Source organism: Pseudorasbora parva, chromosome 5, assembly GCF_024679245.1.
Source record: "Pseudorasbora parva isolate DD20220531a chromosome 5, ASM2467924v1, whole genome shotgun sequence".
Lineage (NCBI taxonomy): Eukaryota > Metazoa > Chordata > Actinopteri > Cypriniformes > Gobionidae > Pseudorasbora > Pseudorasbora parva.
This window is the reverse complement of record NC_090176.1, coordinates 42,076,275-42,096,841: the sequence shown is the minus strand read 5'-3', so window position 1 is coordinate 42,096,841 and position 20,567 is coordinate 42,076,275. Positions and strand designations below refer to the sequence as shown.

General features: G+C 38.7%; 1 protein-coding gene and 1 pseudogene across 5 annotated transcripts in view; both read right to left on the bottom strand.

Moving 5' to 3' along the window:
- Positions 1-3,918: 3,918 nt before the first annotated feature.
- The window catches only part of col18a1a (collagen type XVIII alpha 1 chain a), a 108,514-nt gene continuing 91,865 nt past the window's right edge, over positions 3,919-20,567 (bottom strand). For 3 of the 5 annotated variants that reach the window (XM_067444391.1, XM_067444387.1, XM_067444390.1), the window contains 29 exons: positions 17,926-18,054; positions 17,690-17,752; positions 17,083-17,127; positions 14,643-14,774; positions 14,497-14,565; positions 14,390-14,416; positions 14,198-14,296; positions 13,675-13,710; positions 13,508-13,597; positions 13,394-13,423; positions 13,216-13,251; positions 12,840-12,899; positions 12,685-12,762; positions 12,514-12,549; positions 12,329-12,382; positions 12,134-12,205; positions 11,987-12,052; positions 11,823-11,853; positions 11,353-11,406; positions 11,130-11,164; positions 10,921-11,043; positions 10,685-10,838; positions 10,526-10,590; positions 10,296-10,427; positions 9,430-9,462; positions 8,973-9,287; positions 8,689-8,886; positions 6,867-6,982; positions 3,919-5,556 (listed from right to left, as the gene is read on the bottom strand). In XM_067444391.1, the coding sequence (XP_067300492.1) occupies positions 5,343-5,556; positions 6,867-6,982; positions 8,689-8,886; positions 8,973-9,287; positions 9,430-9,462; positions 10,296-10,427; positions 10,526-10,590; positions 10,685-10,838; positions 10,921-11,043; positions 11,130-11,164; positions 11,353-11,406; positions 11,823-11,853; positions 11,987-12,052; positions 12,134-12,205; positions 12,329-12,382; positions 12,514-12,549; positions 12,685-12,762; positions 12,840-12,899; positions 13,216-13,251; positions 13,394-13,423; positions 13,508-13,597; positions 13,675-13,710; positions 14,198-14,296; positions 14,390-14,416; positions 14,497-14,565; positions 14,643-14,774; positions 17,083-17,127; positions 17,690-17,752; positions 17,926-18,054 (2,592 nt within the window). In that variant the 3' untranslated portion in view covers positions 3,919-5,342. The remainder of the gene's footprint in view (positions 5,557-6,866; positions 6,983-8,688; positions 8,887-8,972; positions 9,288-9,429; positions 9,463-10,295; positions 10,428-10,525; positions 10,591-10,684; positions 10,839-10,920; positions 11,044-11,129; positions 11,165-11,352; positions 11,407-11,822; positions 11,854-11,986; positions 12,053-12,133; positions 12,206-12,328; positions 12,383-12,513; positions 12,550-12,684; positions 12,763-12,839; positions 12,900-13,215; positions 13,252-13,393; positions 13,424-13,507; positions 13,598-13,674; positions 13,711-14,197; positions 14,297-14,389; positions 14,417-14,496; positions 14,566-14,642; positions 14,775-17,082; positions 17,128-17,689; positions 17,753-17,925; positions 18,055-20,567) is intronic. The other 2 variants (XM_067444389.1, XM_067444392.1) reach the window with 1 other exon arrangement.
- Positions 19,770-19,886, bottom strand: LOC137076237 (5S ribosomal RNA; annotated as a pseudogene).

Here is a 20,567-nt window from a genome sequence, read left to right as displayed (position 1 = left end):
CCTAGCGGCAGCAAATCTAATTTGCCGTGAGTGATACGTCGAAAGTTTAATCTGTCAATGAGCTCTGCTTCACCTTCGTTGCTCTGGCTGGTTGTAGCGATATCCAATTGCGTGCACGCCCTGCAGAGGGAGTTTGAAAGACAACCGTTTATCCCGCCCCTCGGATTAAGCCCTGTCAATGGTGAGTTTCCAGACCAAACATCTTGATGTGAGCAGGCTTGCCCACGACCGGAAAAGTGGAAATAGCGCCCGCTCCCGTCGACTGTATCCCGTCATGATAAAAGTCCCGCTGCTCGTGAGTCGCGAAGCATGTGTTGTTCATCTCATTAACAATCATTCCAACGGCCTTTCTCAGTTCCTCAACACTCGATCCATGCTACAGTAACGCTAATAACCACATCCATCAACATGAATTCTGCCAGAGTCCTATCCCGATTCTTTTCCACTGGCTGCAAGGTGAAGACTAGCCTGACAAGCCAGACCCACATCAAGATGTTTGGTCTGGAAACTCTGGAACCCATAGACAGGGCTCAATCCGAGGGGCGGGATAAACGGTTGTCTTTTAAACTCCCTCTGCACGCGATAGGATAGCGCTGCACCAACCAGAGCAACGAAGGTGAAACAGAGCTTGTTGATAGATTAAACATTCGCCGTATCCGGTCAGCAAAACTCCGAACACATCTTCCCTTTTTAAGAATGACTTCAGTGCCGTTCTTTGTTCTTTTCTCAGAGAAAAGCTTAACTCCAAATCTTTCAGAGTCGCGGTCAAAGCTGATTTGAAAGACCGCCGTTCGCCAGTTTCTGTGTTTACTAGAAGCACGCAAACGCAACTCAGCCGTCGTCATTATGGCCCCGCCCACCGACTCTATACACGATGTGATTGGCCCGGCAAGAGTTAGGGGAATACAGCTCAGAAGGGTATTGAGAGTTGCTAGACGACACTCGTGGGCAGATTCAATTTGCTGCCGCTAGGGTGCGTCTAGATTTCTAGGCTAGGTGAAGACCCCATGTCCCAAGATTCTGAGCTCAAACTTAGTATCAGCAAACTACGCCCCTGTTGGACGGAAAAGTTGCATAGTGCACCTTTAAGCCAAATAATAGCCTATTCAATACAAATAATACCAAAAGTTAATACATAATTCAAAGAAAATAATGTTACCTGTAGCGTTATATTCCAGGTAAAACTCCAACAGAGAGATAGAGAAGATAATAAATGTAACAGGTGCTGGAGTTGATTTCGATGGGGCGCGAAGTTTCATTAGTTACGGCAGAGAAGTTCACGATCGGCAAAAAAAAAAAAAAAAAAAAGGCGCATGCTGACTTGACACCGCCTGCTGCTCAGAAAGATGGTTGCTCAGGGTTTTTTTCTCTTTTTTTCCTCATCTCAGTTGTTTAAACGAGCTCATCTCATTGGCTGACATTCTCTGCTGCTTCCTCACACAGATGCACAAATCACATCTCGAAGAGTATATGGTGCAAAAGTGAGAGATCGCGGAACGTGTCATTTGAAGGATGATAAAAAATGTGTAACAGCAGATTCAAGCAGTTGTTGTAATTGGACTTGTGATTGTGTTAGAAAAATATCCAAGAAAAGTAATGCATTTGTGACCAAATATTCAACAATTGCACAACTCTCATTGCATGGTTTCACGTTAATTTGCAGATGTGCAAAATTTGTGATTTTTGATAGGGTGTGTGAATATGTTCTACACCACATTCACTGCAGCAACTGTAGCAAAAAATGTGAGCGTATAAGTTTCTTCATGTGTTATTTGTAGAAAAGGATTTGTGCACCTGCAGTGTAGAGTGCAAAGGTGTAACTGATGTGTTGTGTTTAGGGGGGGGGGGGGGGGTATCTACACTCAAGAGATTTTTCTCTGTGACCCTACATTTATTGATACACATGTGTGACATGCTCTGTAGCTACAAATTCCACTCCCACGCGTGTTCAGTTGTTTCAGTTCCATGTCAAAAAATACCTTCATACCAGACACTCCAGGTTTCCTTAAACCCTGCACTGACTGAACTGCTGGGAAGAAAGAGAGAGAATATCAGCCAATGGATTTCAGCATGCGGACAGAACTGGAACAAGTATGAGAACACAGGCAAAACAAATCCACTAAAGACTGCTCCCAAAGCAATTAAACACTTGCCCACAAATAACACAAGAAACCAACCAACAGAGAACACAAGGAAAGGAGCCCAATTTAAAGGGAAGGAACACATGAGAAACAGGTGAAAACACTCAAGTTAAAGAGGACTACACAAACACTAAACGAGAGGGTGTGAAGTGCGTCTCAATCCGATCCCTAGATCACTAGTCAGGGCACTGATGGACATAAGCCAATGGGCTGACTCCCTAATCAGTGCCCTGACTAGTGAACTAGGGATCGGATTGAGACGCACCTAAAGAGGCAGAACAAGAGAAGCACATGACCAACACAAATAAAGACAACGCATGAAACCATTGAAGCATGCGGAGAGCTGTCAGGGCAGAACCCGAGGTGTTTTATAGTCAAAACTGTTTTTACAAAAAATATTTTACCAATTAACCAACAATGTCTTGAAGGGAAACTTTATTGAAGGGAAAACAAAGTATAACTGACATGCATTTAAACATTAAATATAAAAAAAAAATGAGTTTTGGTAACATGACTGAGAAAACATGTAACCATCTTCTGCTTAAGAAATTAAAATGAAGTTACCTGAGATTGACCAAAACACATCGTTTTGTTTTTAACTTGAAGAGTTAAATACATATTCAGTGTAGAAAAAGATTAAAGCTAAAGTTTAGTTTTGAAGCAAATGTCACTCATTCGGTGGAATGGCCCTGCTATGCTTTCTATTGGTCCACTTTTGCCATTCATCTGAATTACAAAATGTGAAATTTACCTTTTTCTTTTTTATTTCCCTGATTGATTTTATCTTGAAGTGCCCCCTTTATTGTTGATCAATATGCTGTTTGTAGGGATAGCCGAATCTGCACTGCATGGTCACTCAGCTGGTAGCTGGTTGTATTTTGGGGGAAGAATTGTGCATTCAAGCACTTTGACCTATGAAAAAAACCCCTTTGTTTTCTTTAATTTCCATACAGATCACAACAAAAACAACAACAGTTAATCATAAAGACTAACAATAAAATCAGAGATCCTGCTGTGATCCTGCAGTCAATCCATACTCCATCTCAGACCATTTAAACAGTACTCTTTGGCAGGCATAACATTTCATTAATTTTTGGCACATTTTGCTTAATCAATTTTCTAAAATGCCCATGGGTTATTTTAACCACCTGACTAAAATACTCGCAGAGGACCTTTAAGTCCTGATACAAAAGAGGCAGCTTCACCAGTTCCCTGTCAGCAACCCCTCTGATTTGTGCCTTGAGGCCCTCTCAAGGCCACATCGCTAAATCCTATTGAACAGGCTGTAAAACCCTTCAGGCGGACAGAGAATCAGTGCAATGGGCACTGAGGAGGGACTGCAATGTCATCAAAGGGCCACACTGTGCAATTTAGAGACATGCATGAACCAGGACTTTGGGGCCCTCGACCATAGGTGCTCAGGAGACGTTTGCCTGAGAGTATTTCATTGCTTAAACAGCATTTAGTAGAATAGCATAGTTTACAATTCCAGCCATTGAGAACGAAAAGCATTTACACTGAACAAAAATGGCTTTTGTATGACCTATAGGTCGGGATTTATACCAAAAATCACTTAATCTTAATCTGACTGTTATTCCAAAAAATTCTGGTTTGATGTACAAAATAACAGCATATGGCTTCAGTAAATAAGGACAAAATGTGATTTTTTAATGTGAAATACTCTTTAAAACATCTCCTTCTAGTGGGAGAAAATTGATCTCACAAAGGAAACAATGGGTGAAAACCTTTTTTATGAATTTAGAATCTAAAATACATGTGAAAGGGGAAAAAATTTACCTTTATTTTTTTTTTAGCAATCAGTCAGTGAACACAGTAAACATTCATAATATGAAATGGCTTGTGAATGAAATCTAATGTTAATATTGTGCATGAACAGACAACATAGCCTAAGATATGTGTAGACAGGTCAGGTTTTAAGGAAACAGATTTGAATACACAATAAGTGGTGCCAAAATTATTGTGGCAAACAAAAACAAAATCATTTATTCAGTGCCTCTGAGACATGGTACAGCACATACTGGTTAAAAAAGACTAGAAGCCCACAGGGTTGTACTGAACAAATCAGTAGCACTATAGTGGATTAGGTGTCTGAAATTTCATATGGATAGAAGATAAAGTGTCTTCATAAAACACATCTGTCTCTCCTGAACAACATTCTCAGCAGCTGTTTCATCAGTGAAATGCACCGAATGCAACCAAAGCCTTTATGATCAGTCCAATGAATTATGGACATGTAACCACTATTTTTGAGTAACAGATTTTTTTTTTTTACATCAACATTAGTTACATAAATCTTGCACCTTTTCTTTACTTAAATCATCCACTTTGCTTTATCAAAACTCCTGGAATGAACCAGAAGAGTAAAACAAGCAATGACACTAAGATGTCCATATGAAATTTCACATTAATCACAATAGAAAAAACACACAGTGATCCCATAGATGCAACAGAAGTATTTAAAATAATTTTGTTTTGTACAAAAACTATTTTGAGGGACAAGTATTGAATTATTCAAGGCATCTTCTCTTTGCTCACTGGAGCTTTTTCGAGAGAGCGAGCATTTTTAACTACAATTAACTATTTCAGTCTTGCACTTTTATCTGTGAAAGTATGTAAAGTGCTCACTAAAATAGAAAAAAGTATTCTATTTTAATTATCTCAATCATATTTTAGCTCTCTTTATTGCAAAATAAATATTTTCTCTTTTTAAATCCTAAAACTATCAGGTCTGCCTCTTAGTATCTATCCAACAAATCTTGGATAAAAATGAAAACGTTACAAGTGGAGGGGGAGAAAAGTTACACAAACGATATAGCTAAAATTGGTTAAATATACCAATTAAGACATCTTCAAAAAATAAAACAACACAGATGACAAACAATTCATATACAAAATTTTATATGGATACAGTTAAAAACACTGCCTCAGTTGGCCTCACTTCTCTGGTTTAACCCCCTGAAAAATATGTGCCAATGCCCTGAGAGAGCAAACACCTCCACGTTCAACCTCCTGCCTCTTTGGCGTTACGGTGAGGGAATAAATGACTGGCAAATTCTCCTTAAGGCAGACTCAGTTCTTTTCATTTTTTTTTTCTCCATTCATTATATACAGGCATCTACTGGAGTGAAACAGCCTGTATAAACTGTTGTGTTGAATGTTCAAAAGCTCTTTAGGACGGCTTTATTTCTTGGATTGTGTCATGTAGCTGTTCTCGATGCACAGCACAATGTAGGAACTGGAGCAGCTGCTGGAGGTCTGCTGGAGGAGTTGGCCAGCCTGCAGAGATGAGGCCAAGCCCGTGACTGCGCGGTCTCCGGCCCTCCACGTCTCACAGTAGTTATCCGTCTGCCTGTGACCCCTGCCACTGGACCCGTGCCAGATCATCTTCTCTGGCCTACAGGACAGAGGAAGAAAAATCATTGTTTTAGGTTGGTTCTCAGATGACGCTGAAAACCCGCAAGACCTTTCCAAAATTACAAATTCAAATTGCATCGGCGGACTGTGGGATCAGGATGCACAGGATTTTAATCAGTCTTTTGGGAAACTACATTTTGTTTACAAGAATGGTAAAATGAATCACTGGACCAGCCAAAGATTGGGCACTGAACTCTTGAAAGATATTGTTTGAGGCACTTAACTCTTTTCCCCTCAGTGTTTTTTGTTGTTGTTGTTGTTTTCTTTCTAGTCACCACCAGCCTTTTGATAATTTTCACAAAATTTTCATGGCCTCCAGAATATTTTGTTGTATAAATATCTGAAAATGCAGTATATCAAAGGAAAAAACAGAACCCTCTGCTTTTAAACAAACTAAAGGTCTAGCTTAATGCATGCTTTTTTAATCAACACCTGAATGTGGGTGAGTTTCATAAAAAGCAACATTTTGGGCAAAAAGCAGAGTAACATTTTTTTTTTTTTTTCAAAAACTACATCCAGATCAGATTGAGAAAGTTGATCAACATATAGATTGAGTAGATCAACACTCCTAAGGTTACACAGTTCTATAGCTCATACTGGGTCAACATTTTCATTCTGTAACAATCAGCAGCTTTGATTTCTATGCTGTTTAATGTTAATCATTGCATTATTTTACATATACATCTGCTTACATATGCTATCACTTGTTTCTGCTTATTTTACGCCTGTGTATTTTCCAGGGATTCTGTACTCTTTCAGGTTGCACCACATAGTGTTTAAGGTTGAAAATCATGGAAAGCCAGAAAATCCTGTCAATAGCGGAGCGTTAATGGCAAGTAAAGGGGAATATCCATGAGCAGAATTATTCAGGTTGATTTTTTAGTTTTGTGTGTCAAATATGTTATGTGTTTTTGTGGATGAACAAGACAGACAGACAGACAGACAGAGGGACAGATAGATAGAGATAGAGAGAGAGAGAGAGAGAGAGAGAGAGAGAGAGAGAGAGAGAGAGAGAGAGAGAGACAGACAGACAGACAGACAGACAGATAGATAGATAGATAGATAGATAGATAGATAGATAGATAGATAGATAGATAGATAGATAGATAGATAGATAGATAGATAGATAGATAGATAGATAGATAGATAGATAGATAGATAGATAGATAGATAGATAGATAGATAGATATGACTGAGTGTTTTTAAAGCAGAATGAAAACTGACAGGATGATCTGCTGAGGCCTCTGTTTGAAGGGTTTACACAAATCAGCCAAAGTCACTGGCACTCACCAGGCACTGTCCCTCAGGACATCTCTGCCATCAAAGGAGTAGATAGGAGCGCTGTCCTTCATCCTGCTCTCTGAGTCACTGAAGAGAGACTCCCAGCTTCTGAAAAGGACTTGATCCTGCAGAAGAGAATATCAATGCCATCAAAAGACAAGAAATGTGATCACCAAATTAGTTCACTGGTTAAGTTTGGAAGAAGTTTGGAGAAAATCTTGAGGAATTGTCTAAATCAGCGTTTCTCAAAGTGTGGGGTGCGCCCCACTGGTGGGGCATAAAGACATGACAAGTAGGGCACGACAAACGGGGGGAAATGTGGTAATATTTTGTGCCCATCTCTATTAACCTTTTGAGCGGTCCCACACTGGATTTTTATTTCTGTGCTCCTGAGAGTACGGACCCACATATGGGATTTAGAATGTTCAGTGACCTGACATCACTGCCAGATTCAAACGGTGGGGCGCTCCGGCTGGCACTGAGCCAGATGCGGACACGCTCAGCTCTTGACATACATCATGCAGTGTTTTCAACCACTTACTGTTTATTTTAGGTTTAATTTAACAGGTAACATTTAAATACACATAAGTACAACACACTGGAGTCTATGGAAGCAATCCATTCAAATATAATTGGCCGACATGTTTTATTCATATCAGATACACATAGTGTAAGTAACTTTAAAGTTTACTCGATTCTCCTCCCAGTTTACCGGTCACTTACTTATTCCAGGAGAAGATGATGAATTTACTGTAAATCCGATTGACATGACTCTGAACTGCGGTGCATTTGTTCAAACGTGGCAGCGCCCATCACACATTATAGATCAAAATCATTTAGGTTTTTAGATGGCAAAACACACCCACAATTGGATTATTAGATAGTTGATGACATGGTAAGCAAGTTTGTCAATATTTTGAATAAAAAAGAATAAACTTAATAAAAGCAATACATCTGTCATACAGCGCTATTTTGGTTGTGGTGAGTCACGTGATAAACATGACGCGTTGCCATAGAAACATTAAGGTAAAACGTTCTAAAATAACGTTGCCTTAAAAAAAAAAATCACACTGGGAGTCAGCTAAAATATTTTGACTGAACAAATGAAAGGTTTAAATGTGATGTTAATAAAATAAATGTTAACAGGTAAAATTAAAGCCTAGATAATTACCATTTTGTTGGTGTGATTGGGGACAGGTGGGGCTCGGAGGCCTTCCCTACCTCCAAAGTGGGAAATTGCAGAAAAAGTTTGAGAAACACTGGTCTAAATGATCCACACGATCAAATGATCACCTTTGTATTCTGAAGCCCATCGCACTCTGTGCGAAAGTAGATGATTCCACGAGGTAACAGGCTCTATTATTTGAATCTACCTGCGCAAGCTCGATTTTGTGCATTGCACGTTATGGATTTTCAACTGGACTGTTGGACTGTGTAATAAAAGCCATCTATTTCATGTCCTATCAAGCGCCGACAACAACAAGCAACATAATATTTTCAATTCTTTGGTTCCACACATTGTGATTCTCTATTGGTTCTGCATAACTGTATATTAAACATTGTATCTTTTGATTTGATTTCACAAAGCTGCGGGACAAATGACTTGTCATTGAAAAATTAGGTCACAGTGTTCGGACAGCCCTGACTGTTGCCATTTTATGAAAGCAATGGAGAGGCTGTGTGTTAAAGGATTTTATTGCAATTAAAGGGTTTTTTAGGTATTGCACTCTGTGCTCAGCCTAAACCACCATTAACCATGTTAATATCGCTGTAATCTAATGGATTGTTGCTTTGATAATCTAGACTGAAGATTGTCTAATGGACTACACACCTTGAGGTTAACAATCGGCAATGTCTCTCTGTCGGATTTGCGGACAATACTGTAGAGATCCTGAAGTTTGGAAGATAGGAAGGCTCTGAATGTTCCCTTCATCCCCACGGCCCGAGCTTGCTGGAAGCACAGGAAGTCTGCCCCGCGAATGCCTCTCATGTTCCCCACTTGTGGAGAATTCAGGGCAATAAGATGCAACTGTACAGAGAAAGAAAGTGGTGTCAAAAATCCAAATAAACAAAGGGGACCTGTGCTAATATTGTGATGAAGTCGAGTGAACTAACCCCTGGTCCGGAAGTGTGGGTGTGGCCTTCTGGTTGATTGACAGGGGGGCTGGGACGGCGGGCTGGAGTGATAGGGTTCCTCTCAGGGTATCTGATTTCTGGTTGTACAGGATTGTACCTGGTATCAGTGTAGGGTGGGTACCGTGGATCAGGGTAACGAGAGTCAGGCGGATTGGGGTTTCTATTCTCTGGCTCACTCCTTGGAAACTCAATCGGCTGGTGAGGTGGAGAAATCTGCTCTGCTCCATTGTTAGCTGTGTGGTCCTGAGAATAGTGAACAACAGGGGGCGGCTGGACCGCTGCCACCTCATTGTCCTGGAGGAAAAGCCAACAAGCTACAGTCATACCTTAAGGAATTGATATGCTCATCCACTAATTCCAACTTCCTTTGATTAAATTGTGGGTGCTTATTTGAATGTTAAAGCATAATAAAAAGAGCTTTATTCACACTGCTTACCAGCTCTCCATAGAAAGGTTTATAATCTCCAAGCTGCAAATAAAAAGAAAATTGTGTTAATATTTAAAAAGAGAGAGAGTAAATTCCTATTCTATAATATTCTTCTTGAAATGGGTCAATTATGAATATGGATAAGATGATAAAATGGAGAATAAAAAAAATCTAGTTTGAAACACATCCACAATGATCTTAGAAATCTCTGCATTCATGTTTTTCAAAAAACATGTCATTTTGATTATCATACTATAATTTTGATTTAAGGGCTCTAATAATGCTAAGCGTTATGTCCAATAAAAAGTGATATCAAGTATTTATAACTTGAAGTATTCATGGTGTAATAAAGCATATTTTCCTTATTTTTCAAAGAGTTCAAGCATATTTTTTATAGTATTTAAAAAAAAACAAAAAAACTGTTATTGTCATATGTACATAGTTATTTCATATGACAACCAGAACTAACCGTTTTATACCATAAAAAAGTCAGTGATCAGATATTTAAAAAAATAAAAGAAAGAAATATTGACCCTTCTAGTCATGTCTACAGTAGTCCTCTTTATAACTCATTTCCAGTTATAAGGTTTTCTTGCCACATGACAACAAAATGGCAACCTGGTTATACAACACTGATACTATTTTTTTTCCTTAAATATTAACATTTAGTATAAAACTCTACTCAACTGTTTAAAAAAATAATAAAGACGGATTATGGCAAGATATTTTCTTAATTAATAGATTACACCAACATTTTTGGCCACATACAATTATTCAGAATAGGATAGTTTACATAATGTTATGCATAAAATGCTTTTTTTATTTTTTATAAATGAATAGGTGTGCACAAAAATGAGTGTTTTAAAGAACCATACCATCACTTGTCTGACGCCATCCCGAACCCTGAGGTAGAGATCGTTTCTGTCCAAAATGTAAATCAGAGCACCTTCTGTCTGTCTGCGTGCCGTAGCAATCATTATGTCATAAGACCTCAGGACAGTCACCTGCTGACACATTTAAAACCAAGGCTATGATTAAAGTATCAAGTGTCAGGTGCTATCAGACACACTCCATTAGTAATGTCTTCAATGAATGTCTCACTCACCCCAGATCCAGAGCCTGGAATTCCAGGTGCGCCAGGGGGACCTGGAGGTCCGGGAATACTGAGTGCTGAAACATACAAAATCATACAGCGTCAATTGATATTTATGTTCCTCAAGAATATTCTGAAAGCAGGAAGAATTTTTACGCATTTATTTCTTACGTGGTCTGTAGGCTCCTGGCAATGACGGTGACCCTGGAGGGCCAGGGGGTCCAGGAGGTCCTGGGTTTCCTGGACGACCATCATAACCAACCCCAGGTGATCCTGGTGGGCCCTGCGGTCCAGGGGGACCTCTGATTGAGTCTCCTTTAGGTCCCTGGAAAATATGAGACCATCCATATGTAGAGTAGGTAAGTACTTGATTCAGGTTGTGTCCAGAAACTCCTATTAGTTCTTACAGGAAGTCCTGGGTTTCCTGGTGGTCCCTGTACAGCTCCAAAACGAGGGTCATAAAATCCACCTCCTGGCTCTCCTTTCTCTCCTTTAATACCGGACTCACCGCGCTCCCCCTTCATCTCATTCTGAGGAAACAGGCAACATCATTTTGTTTACATCCTAATCATAATCATAATCAAACGACTGTTTCATCAATTTAGTGATCACATACCTTGAGGGCATAGATATCAAAGTTTGAGGAAAAACCTGCCACAAAAAAATAGCCATTATTCCATTAATGCATTACATATCACAATACCTTTTACAATGATTTCATAATGATGTCAAGCTAGTAAGTCAGGGTACTTAAATCTAAAATTTACAGGGACAGCGTTGTTATTCCCACCTGCCAACGGCCCTGAATGTCTAGAAACAGCAACAGTGGTAAATTTTACCTGGCGATCCGGGAATGCCAGGATCTCCCTGGTCTCCTTTCTCTCCTTTAGTAGCTTAAGAAAAAAAACAATGCATTGTTTAAAGCTGTCAAAAACAGTTAAACGATCACATGAGACATTTAAACTCATTCTATGCACTAAAATGAACATAAAATGCAGTTCTCAATCCCTTTTCTTCCGGAATGTTGAGAATTTTTGAGTGAAACAAGGCATTGAAGGGAAAAAATGTAGGTTGGGACTGGATTTCATCAATTTGGAAATAACTGGACCAAAATAGACACTGAAAAATGTATTTCAAAAGGGATTCATTAGATCAACAGCAAGAGGCAGAGCAAGTTTTTAAATGTCTTTTTTTATTTAGGAAAACATGTACAGATAAATCTTGCTCAATAAGGTCTTTAAAAAAGTAGGGTACTGATTTCATGTTGACTTTAGACCATCTGCTGTGACATGAATGACTAACAACTTACCTGGATATTGCCTCGAATAATCTTCATATCTCTGAAATGGAAAAGAGATTGCAAATTATGCTACTGCAATCATGATCACTTCAATTCAACATAACCACCATATGGATCTCATTTTGCAACATTTCAAGCATGAATAACTGCTTATTTGACAAAAAAGCACTTACTCCAAATCTGTCCAAGGGCACAGCAGGTCCGGGGGGACCAGGGGGTCCTGGGGGACCAGGGGGACCCTTAAAAAGACACAAAATAACTTATGAGGACAAGCCATTATATAGCAACCACTGCTGGAAAAAACTGCATGGTGTACTTACTGGGTAACTGTATCCAGAGCCTGACCCTGGGTCTCCCTTCTCTCCTTTGTATCCATTCACACCTGGGCGTCCCTACAGTCATAAAATAGTGATATTAAGATATTAAGTACTATTTAATTACATACTCAGTTAGGTATGCTGTTGCCAGTCAAAGTATATTTATTGTTGATGAAAGTTATTTTTTGAGAGACTTACGGGTCTGCCTGGCATTCCAAATTCACCTTTAAAACCTGGAGCTCCAGCTGGACCCTGAACAAATGAGATATGACTTAGTTGAACAGAATATTCTTTTTACAAAGTAGAGGCATGATAGAATTGTTTATGTCTTAACTTTAAATTAAAAAGTTTAAAAAAAGAAAATGTAACAAATACAAACGTACAGGAGGTCCGACTGGTCCAGGAATCCCACTCTCACCCTACAGAGAGTGAAATACAAATACATTTTCCTAAGTAAAGTCATCAAAACTATCAATCAACACAAATATGGTTATAAATAAAATAAATATAAAAAACAAACAAAATAATACAAATTAAAAAATGAAATAAAATACCTTTTGGCCTGCTAATCCACCAAAGTAAAGTGGGTTTCCATCAGGTCCAACAATAAGTCCAGGTTCTCCTTTTTCTCCCTGCAAACATAGTAAGGTTGCAGCAGTGAGCTACTGAGGTTTTTAAACACTTTGTGTGTTGGTTTCTGCTTACAAACCTTGATGCCATAGCCTGGTGAACCAGGTTCTCCTCTGTCACCCTTTGGTCCAATTGGGCCCTGATTGGATAAAGAGACAGTGGGTCAGATAAATGCAGTCTATAATATCAATGCTCCAAATTGCAATGTTGCTTGGAAGCCGTGAACAATCTACACTTCTACTGTTAAAATTCTTTATTTAGATCATATTTTTATAAATAATTTTAATAGCAAACTAACTGAACTAACTATGAACTAAACATTGCCATAGTTAAGGGTATTTCCCAGCTTTGCATCTAACAAAACAGTCGCTCTTGTCTTGTGGCTTTATTAATTACTTTTAATATAGTATTTTGATCAAAAAGGGAATAAACAAATAAATATATACAGTACTTACTGGAAATCCTGCTTTACCAGAAACACCAGTCCCACCCTGAAAACCACACAAAAGATATATATATAGATATTAGATAATTTGATGTTATGAGTAGATGTTAAGTTATGTTTTTGGTCTCCAAAAAAATCTGGTCTCCTAATGTAGTAATAAGGGACTATTAGAGGCAGGACTTTCATACCTGAGGCCCTGCTCCTCCAGTTTCATCATACTGTACAGAAAAATTGAAAACAGCTTAATTAAAACATGAAAATTATAGGCAAACAAAAAAAGCAATATCATTTTGAAGACTTACATTTTCCGAATAACGATAAATAACTTGTCCAGGTTGTCCAGGGGGGCCAGGTGGACCTGGAAGACCACTTCCATCTCGTCCAGGTTCACCCTAAGCAAATGATCAAATAAGTCATTTGCAAAGTCATAGATATTACATTGATTCACTTTAGACCGAAGTTAACTCACCCTTTCGCCTCTGTCTCCTCTATCGCCCTTTGGTCCCTGCAGGCAAATGCAAAACACTGATATCAGCTTGAAGTACTGCACACCAGACTGGCTATTTAGTACATTTACACAAGAGTTTTAGGGTGTGTTCACACTTGTAGTTCAGTCAGCTTGTTTTGTTTGGTCTGGAACCCCTCTTAGCATCCACATTGGCATTTTTTACACTGAACCTAAAGATACCGAACCTAAAGGCATGATGATATTTTTCACAACCCGATTGGTCGGCTTTTATGACGTATATTTCGCAATGGAACTTACCGAACATCCAAAACAATGCTGAGCTGGGCTAAATGTGCAAGTTGTACGTGTGCAGCCTGCATATGATGGTACTTCAGTTTGTTTGGAAGCCGACCGAGGCCTATCTTTTCAACGGTTTCGGTCTGCTTGTTTTGTGCGCACCGGGGTTCGGATGGCAGCGTTTAGCTTGTTCATTTTAATCGAACCAAACATGTCATGTGTGAACAACACTTAAAATGAAGAGCACCTTAGGTCCAGGAAAGCCATCCAAACCAGGGCGGCCATCTTGTCCCTGATGTCCTTCACTGCCCTTCTCACCAGGAAATCCTGGGAAACCAGGCTTACCCTGAGAAACAACATATGAATAAATGACACAATCCTCAACTGAAAATCATATCTTTGGGATATTAATCACTTCTAAATGAATAAATATTCTTACTGGTGGTCCTGGGATACCAGGAGGTCCCTGAAATGAAATAGGATTGAATTAAATGAACTTTTAAAAATCAAAATGGCTAAATAAAGGTACAACGGAGAAAAATTAACCTGGATTCCTACTGGTCCTCTTACTCCAGGAACTGAACTAAAGTGAACACCAGAGCCCTCCATATCATCCTGAACACATAGAACACAATATTTTGAGGGTTTCCTAAAAGACAGCGAAGCACAAATGATGATTGACTAATACTTACAAAACCGACATGATAGCCTGGGCCAGGAGGACCAGGTGGCCCTGGTGGTCCGACGGGTCCCATTGGTCCTGGGAGGCCAGCAAGCCCACCCTGCCCAGGAAGGCCAGGGGAACCAGGAGAACCTGTGGTGCCCTTCAAAGACAATGAGTAAGAGGAAATGAGGAATAAAACAACGCATGTAGTTAGGTTGTTAAGATACCGAGATTCCAGGAGCAAAATGTGTTAGTTTGCAGAGAACACAGTCACAATCTACAAAGCAATACCACAAAAAGTCCACACTACTATCAGTACAATAATGATGCTACATATCAAGCACTAGAACTGTAGAGTAGAAAGTTGAGATGCTCGTGAAGAAAATCGATTGCCACACTCAAGACTTGCTACCTGCCACCCTGCAGCTTTAAAGGAGAAGGATGAGGTATAGTAGGAGAGAAGATCATAGAGATAGCTGGGGAAGTAGGAGTTTTGCTACAGAGACAGAAACATGAAAGAATCCTCAGTGGGCTGGACTGTTTCAGAAAAGATGTTTTCTGAAACAGCTTTCCACACAACACCATTCCCTAACTAGGCGTCACACAATAAAGCAGCATTATTCTTACATTTTTCTTCAACAATGGGCACTATTAATCATAATAATATGTTCTACAATGTCGTTTCCACTACATCTCAAAATATGCATTGTGTTTGAGAGCATTTTATGGTGGAAATAACAGTTATGTTTTTTTGTATAATAATTTGGCAGCTTGATTGGAAATGATGAACAATTAAAGCAGCACTGGGTAACTTTTGCTCTCAGGGTCCGCCTACAGTTGGGAACAAATAATGTCCTACACTACTGTCGCAAACTTTGTCATCCTACAACAGGGGATGCCATCGCGCATGCATTTGTTGACATGACAACCCTGATAGCCCTGAACTAGTATGTCTAGTATGTCTATTTAATGGTCACGGGTGCGGGCGGGTTGTAAAAATATATACAGTGGTGCGGGGCGGGCCAAATAACTTCATAAAAGCGTCCCCGTGGGTTGGTGCAGCACTAACAGTTACCCTGAACACTGCAGGAGGAGTTCACATGCAGGTGTTCTTCTGGCGTCGCGTGAAATGTCTTCATCCCAGGTACAGTCAGTGGCATATGTTTCAGCATGTCATATGAATATAATTTCATGGTTTTTTTTTTTTTTCAAATGCCAAATAATCACGATGCTCACGTTTACATGCCAGCGTCATTATAGTAGCCTAGTCTATTGGTTACCGTTTTAAAGAATCTATGATACTTCAATTCAATGTTTGAGTGGTAGGTAATCACCATAACAAGCATGACCGCATCTCTCGGGCACGCCTCCTTCAGCTCATGCCAACAAGCAAACGCTGGTCCAATGTTGATCCTCGTCCTGCCTTTAATCACATCACTTTTTCGTTTCCTCTTATTGCTTTCCTCCAACGAAACCTTTTCTTTGTAATTTGTCTCTGCTGCTTCGGACATGACTATATTATCCGACGAACAAAGTTGGGCTTGCACGTCCGAGATTAAGGAAGTGTGGGTGTTGGTGGAAGTGATTTATATGCCGTAAAGCAGTCGAATTTTGTAGTTCTTTTTGTTCTCGGGTTACTACCCGAAACTTGAAGTTTAAAAGTATGATTAAAAATGATACAGACCCCATCAGGCTATGGCAGACGTGTCATTCAACCTATTGTAAGTCGATGTATCATCACAAGAGTCTTGAAAATATATTATGAAGGTTGAAAAGTTACCTAGTGCTGTTTAAAAAAAATCTATTGTCAAATAATATTTATCCTAACGTTTAACTTTCAGAATACACATGCTCTTCACTGACTATTTTGTTTGCATGGTAATCAAGTAAACTAATTTTTAATAAAAGAAATTGTTGGTACAGTATGTAAATAAATTATTTTCATAAAATAAATAGCCAAATCACTTTAACTTTATTTGGATTATCCTATTTTGAAAGTATTTTTATGATTTTTAAAAATGTTTTAGTATTTTATTAAATATTTATTACAATTAAATATAATATTTATTATTGATTTTCATATTTTAAGACTGAAAGGCTGCATCAAGGAAAGTTAGTTTGTAAAAGATCAAAAATCTGTAGACAGTCTTGGAAAAAATGATATGCCGTGACGAAAGACAGAATATTCTTTAGTTCTATAGGTTTGTAGTTCTGAAGCTGACAGTTAAATCTTTATGATACAATATCTTACTTCGCATAATTATACATCAGACATGTTTAGAGATTGTTGCTGTGAAGACAAACTACTTCTCCCTTGATCTTGCTGTGTAACTCCTGGGTAGAACATTATGTTTGCCTCTTATTTAATTCTCCGTCATACAAAGCTTCACCGTATGTTCAGCTGTACACAACAGATATATGAAATATGAATTTGTGCAACAGTTTCTAACTACATTACGCAAACTGACCTTCTCTCCCACTGGTCCAGGTAGGCCCAGCTCACCGGCATCACCCTGTGGAGCACAAAATCAGTTCAGTGTCTAAAGATAGCTACCATTACATGGATCTCAACAGAGCTGAATTATGCAGGTCCAAATCCATTAAATGTCCAGCGTAGCTGTCTATATATAGACAGGGTTCCCACACTTTTAACCAATGGATTACCATGACTTTTCCATGACCAGTCATTTGTGATTTTAGCACACTGATGTTTTAGAAATCATTGTATAGAGATTGCATCTGTATGTCAAACTTTTGATGAGGCAGTATATTATTCTGTCCCTGGACTTGGTAATTTTACAGATAGTCCTGATGTCAAGTGAAATCATGTTGTATACACAGTTTACAAATGTCTCCAGAAAGACCAACAAACAAACTGATGCTATCACTTTGGCCTGTGAGCATGTTTACGCTACAAAAACAGCTACATTTAGATGATGAACTGTTTCAAAGCAAGATTATATACATTTCTAAGACATTTCCAGGCTTATAAATCACAACGTCAAATTCCCTGTTATGTTTCAGGTTTTCCTGGAAGAGGTTGGAGTTCGGAAGTTTATATCCACTACTTCATACCTTCTCTCCTCTTGGGCCAGGTGAGCCTGGTTTTCCGTCAGCACCTGGTAGACCTGGAAGTCCCTATTAGAAAAAGATATAATTATTGTATAGGCTTTTTATGACATGAAACAGAAGGGAAGCAATGCATCAGAGAACACACAATAGCCACAAGGCAACATCTCTAATAAACACGTTATTCCGACACAACATATTCAAACTAATGTTATACATGTATCATGTCTCCTTAGACTTACCGGTTGACCTGGAGCTCCGTTTTGGCCAGGAGGACCAGGAGGCCCAAAACCACCAGAGCCTGAAGACGCAAGGCCAGGGGGACCGGGGGGACCAGGCGGACCAGGTGGGCCGGGCAAACCAGGCATTGCCTATAAACCAATATTGTTACTAAGTGAAAAAATTACAAATAAAGTAAAATTCACTACATTCTGCTTCCTAACTTCCTAATTAGGGCTGGGTGATAAAATTACATTGACAATTATTGTGATATAGTTATATTCTCAGTAATATAATGTCAAGAGTTCCGTAAATGTAAAGAAACAACATCTCTAATAATTCTTTAACCAGCCCACACATTCGGTCACGTGACCACTAAAAAGCGCTGTAAGATCCAGTGAATCACAAAATGCGCTTGAAATCCATTGTGCTTGAAATCAGCGAAGAACACAAATGTCTCTGTGATTTAAACTAGTTTAAAGCCATATGAAACAGCACTGACAAACAGGAAAAACACTGTGCGCAATGATACAGTCAGAACGTTTTTTAATCTACAAATCGTCATTATTTACCATGGATTTACTATAGTAGCAGTAACTGCACCATGGTATTGTGGCAGAAATGTGGGATATACAGTACATATCGAATTTTATTATATTATTAATGTAGACATGTATTAAAGGAGTAATGGAATATAATTAGTATTTTTGTGATTAAACTATAGCATTTGTGATTTTTTAATAAATGCAATTAGGCTACAGTTTTTCATACAAATTCCAAAGAAACCATATAGTTACACTTTACCATGGTTTTGAGGTGCCAAATGCATGGTTATACGCCATTTCAGAATGTTTGTTAACAATCGGCACCAAGATACTTCCGGGTGGCAGAACGCGAGTGGCTTATACTGACCAACTGAAGAGATCCAGCCGGCTACTGTAAACAGTTACATAGTTAAAAACGTTGTTGATTAAAGTTGAAACTATGATGAAAACGTGTTGTGTTTGGGGTTGCGCCATCAGATATACAACAAAAGGTTTAGGATTGTATCGATTTACTTTAAAAAAAAAGTAAATATATCCTGTGGGTGGAGGTTAACGCGAGTGGATGTTGTCAAAAGTAGTGCTACACGGAAGTATTCTCAAAATGATTAATCGACAAAATCATAGCAGAGCATAATTATCTTCAGCGGGGGATATTCAAGACCAATTACACTTAAACAGCTTACTGTGGTCCAGTACCTTAGAACTTTTGCTTGTAGACTGCTAAAACACTACTATGGATGACGAGTGGTTATTTTTTAATAAAACTCAAACAGAATATTTAAATTTTACCATACAAAAATTAGGTTGTTACAATTTCTACAGATCTTATAAATTTATGTTCATTAACAAAAACAATATTTAATAATAATAATAATAATAATAATAATAATAATGTGTTCGATTTATGTAGCTTTTCAAGGCACTCAATCTTTTCAAGGAATCTCCTCAACCACCACCAATGTGCAGCATCCACCTGGATGATGCCACGGCAGCCATTTTGTGCCAGAACGCTCACCACACACCAGCTGATTGGTGGAGAGGAGACCGAGTGATGAAGCCAATCAGGATATGGGGATGATTAGGAGGCCATGATGGACAGAGGCCAATGGGCAAATTTGGCCAGGATGCCGGGGGTACACCCCTACTGTTTTTCCGAAGGACATCCTGGGATTTTTAACGACCACAGAGTCAGGACCTCGGTTTAACGTCTCATCCGAAAGACGGTGCTCTTTGTCAGTATAGTGTCCCTATCACTATACTGGGGTGTTAGGCCCCACACAGACCACAGGGTGAGCACCCCCTGCTGGCCTCACTAAAACCTCTACCAGCAGCTACCTAGTTTTCCCAGTTGGTCTCCCATCCAGGTACTGACCAGGCTCAGCCCTGCTTAGCTTCAGTGGGAAACCAGTCTTGGGCTACAGGGTGATATGGCTGCTGGTTTTGTTATTTGTCTCCTAACTCTCCAAAACACATGATTATATTATTATTATTGCAGCCTGTACTGCAAACTGTGCTGAAAATACACTTCAAAGTTAGGCAACACAAAGCAGTGACTTAAAACAATATAACCCATTAGAACATGCAAAAACTAAGAAATACATTTTGTATTTATTTTGTATGGAAAAAATGAAAAGTGTAAAGAATGAAAAAACGTGGTGTTTGTCATGTTCTGACAATAAAAGAGTAGTTTAAACCCACAATTAACAGTATGGTTTAAAAACATTGTTACCAATTAACAGACGCACAAATCTGCCTTTAAACTTGAAAGAATTAAAAATATTTGTGATTATTATGATAATTATCGATATCGACTGATAAGAAAAATGTTGTCATGATCATTTTTTTGGCCATATCACTGTTGTACTCATGTGATGTACACAACTGTTCAAAAGTTTGTGGTCAGTATGATTTTTTTAATGTTTTTAAATAAATGAATGGTGTTATAAACTAATCTCTGACTATTCTGTTCAAACAGAGGAGCACTGAATTTAGTCAGGATAGCATTTTAGCCTTTAGTTAAATAGAATTGTTATTTTTTTATCTTATACATGGTATTTTTATTTCACTATTTTAATACCTTTTCTATGTAAAGCACTTTGAATTACCATTGTGTATGAAAT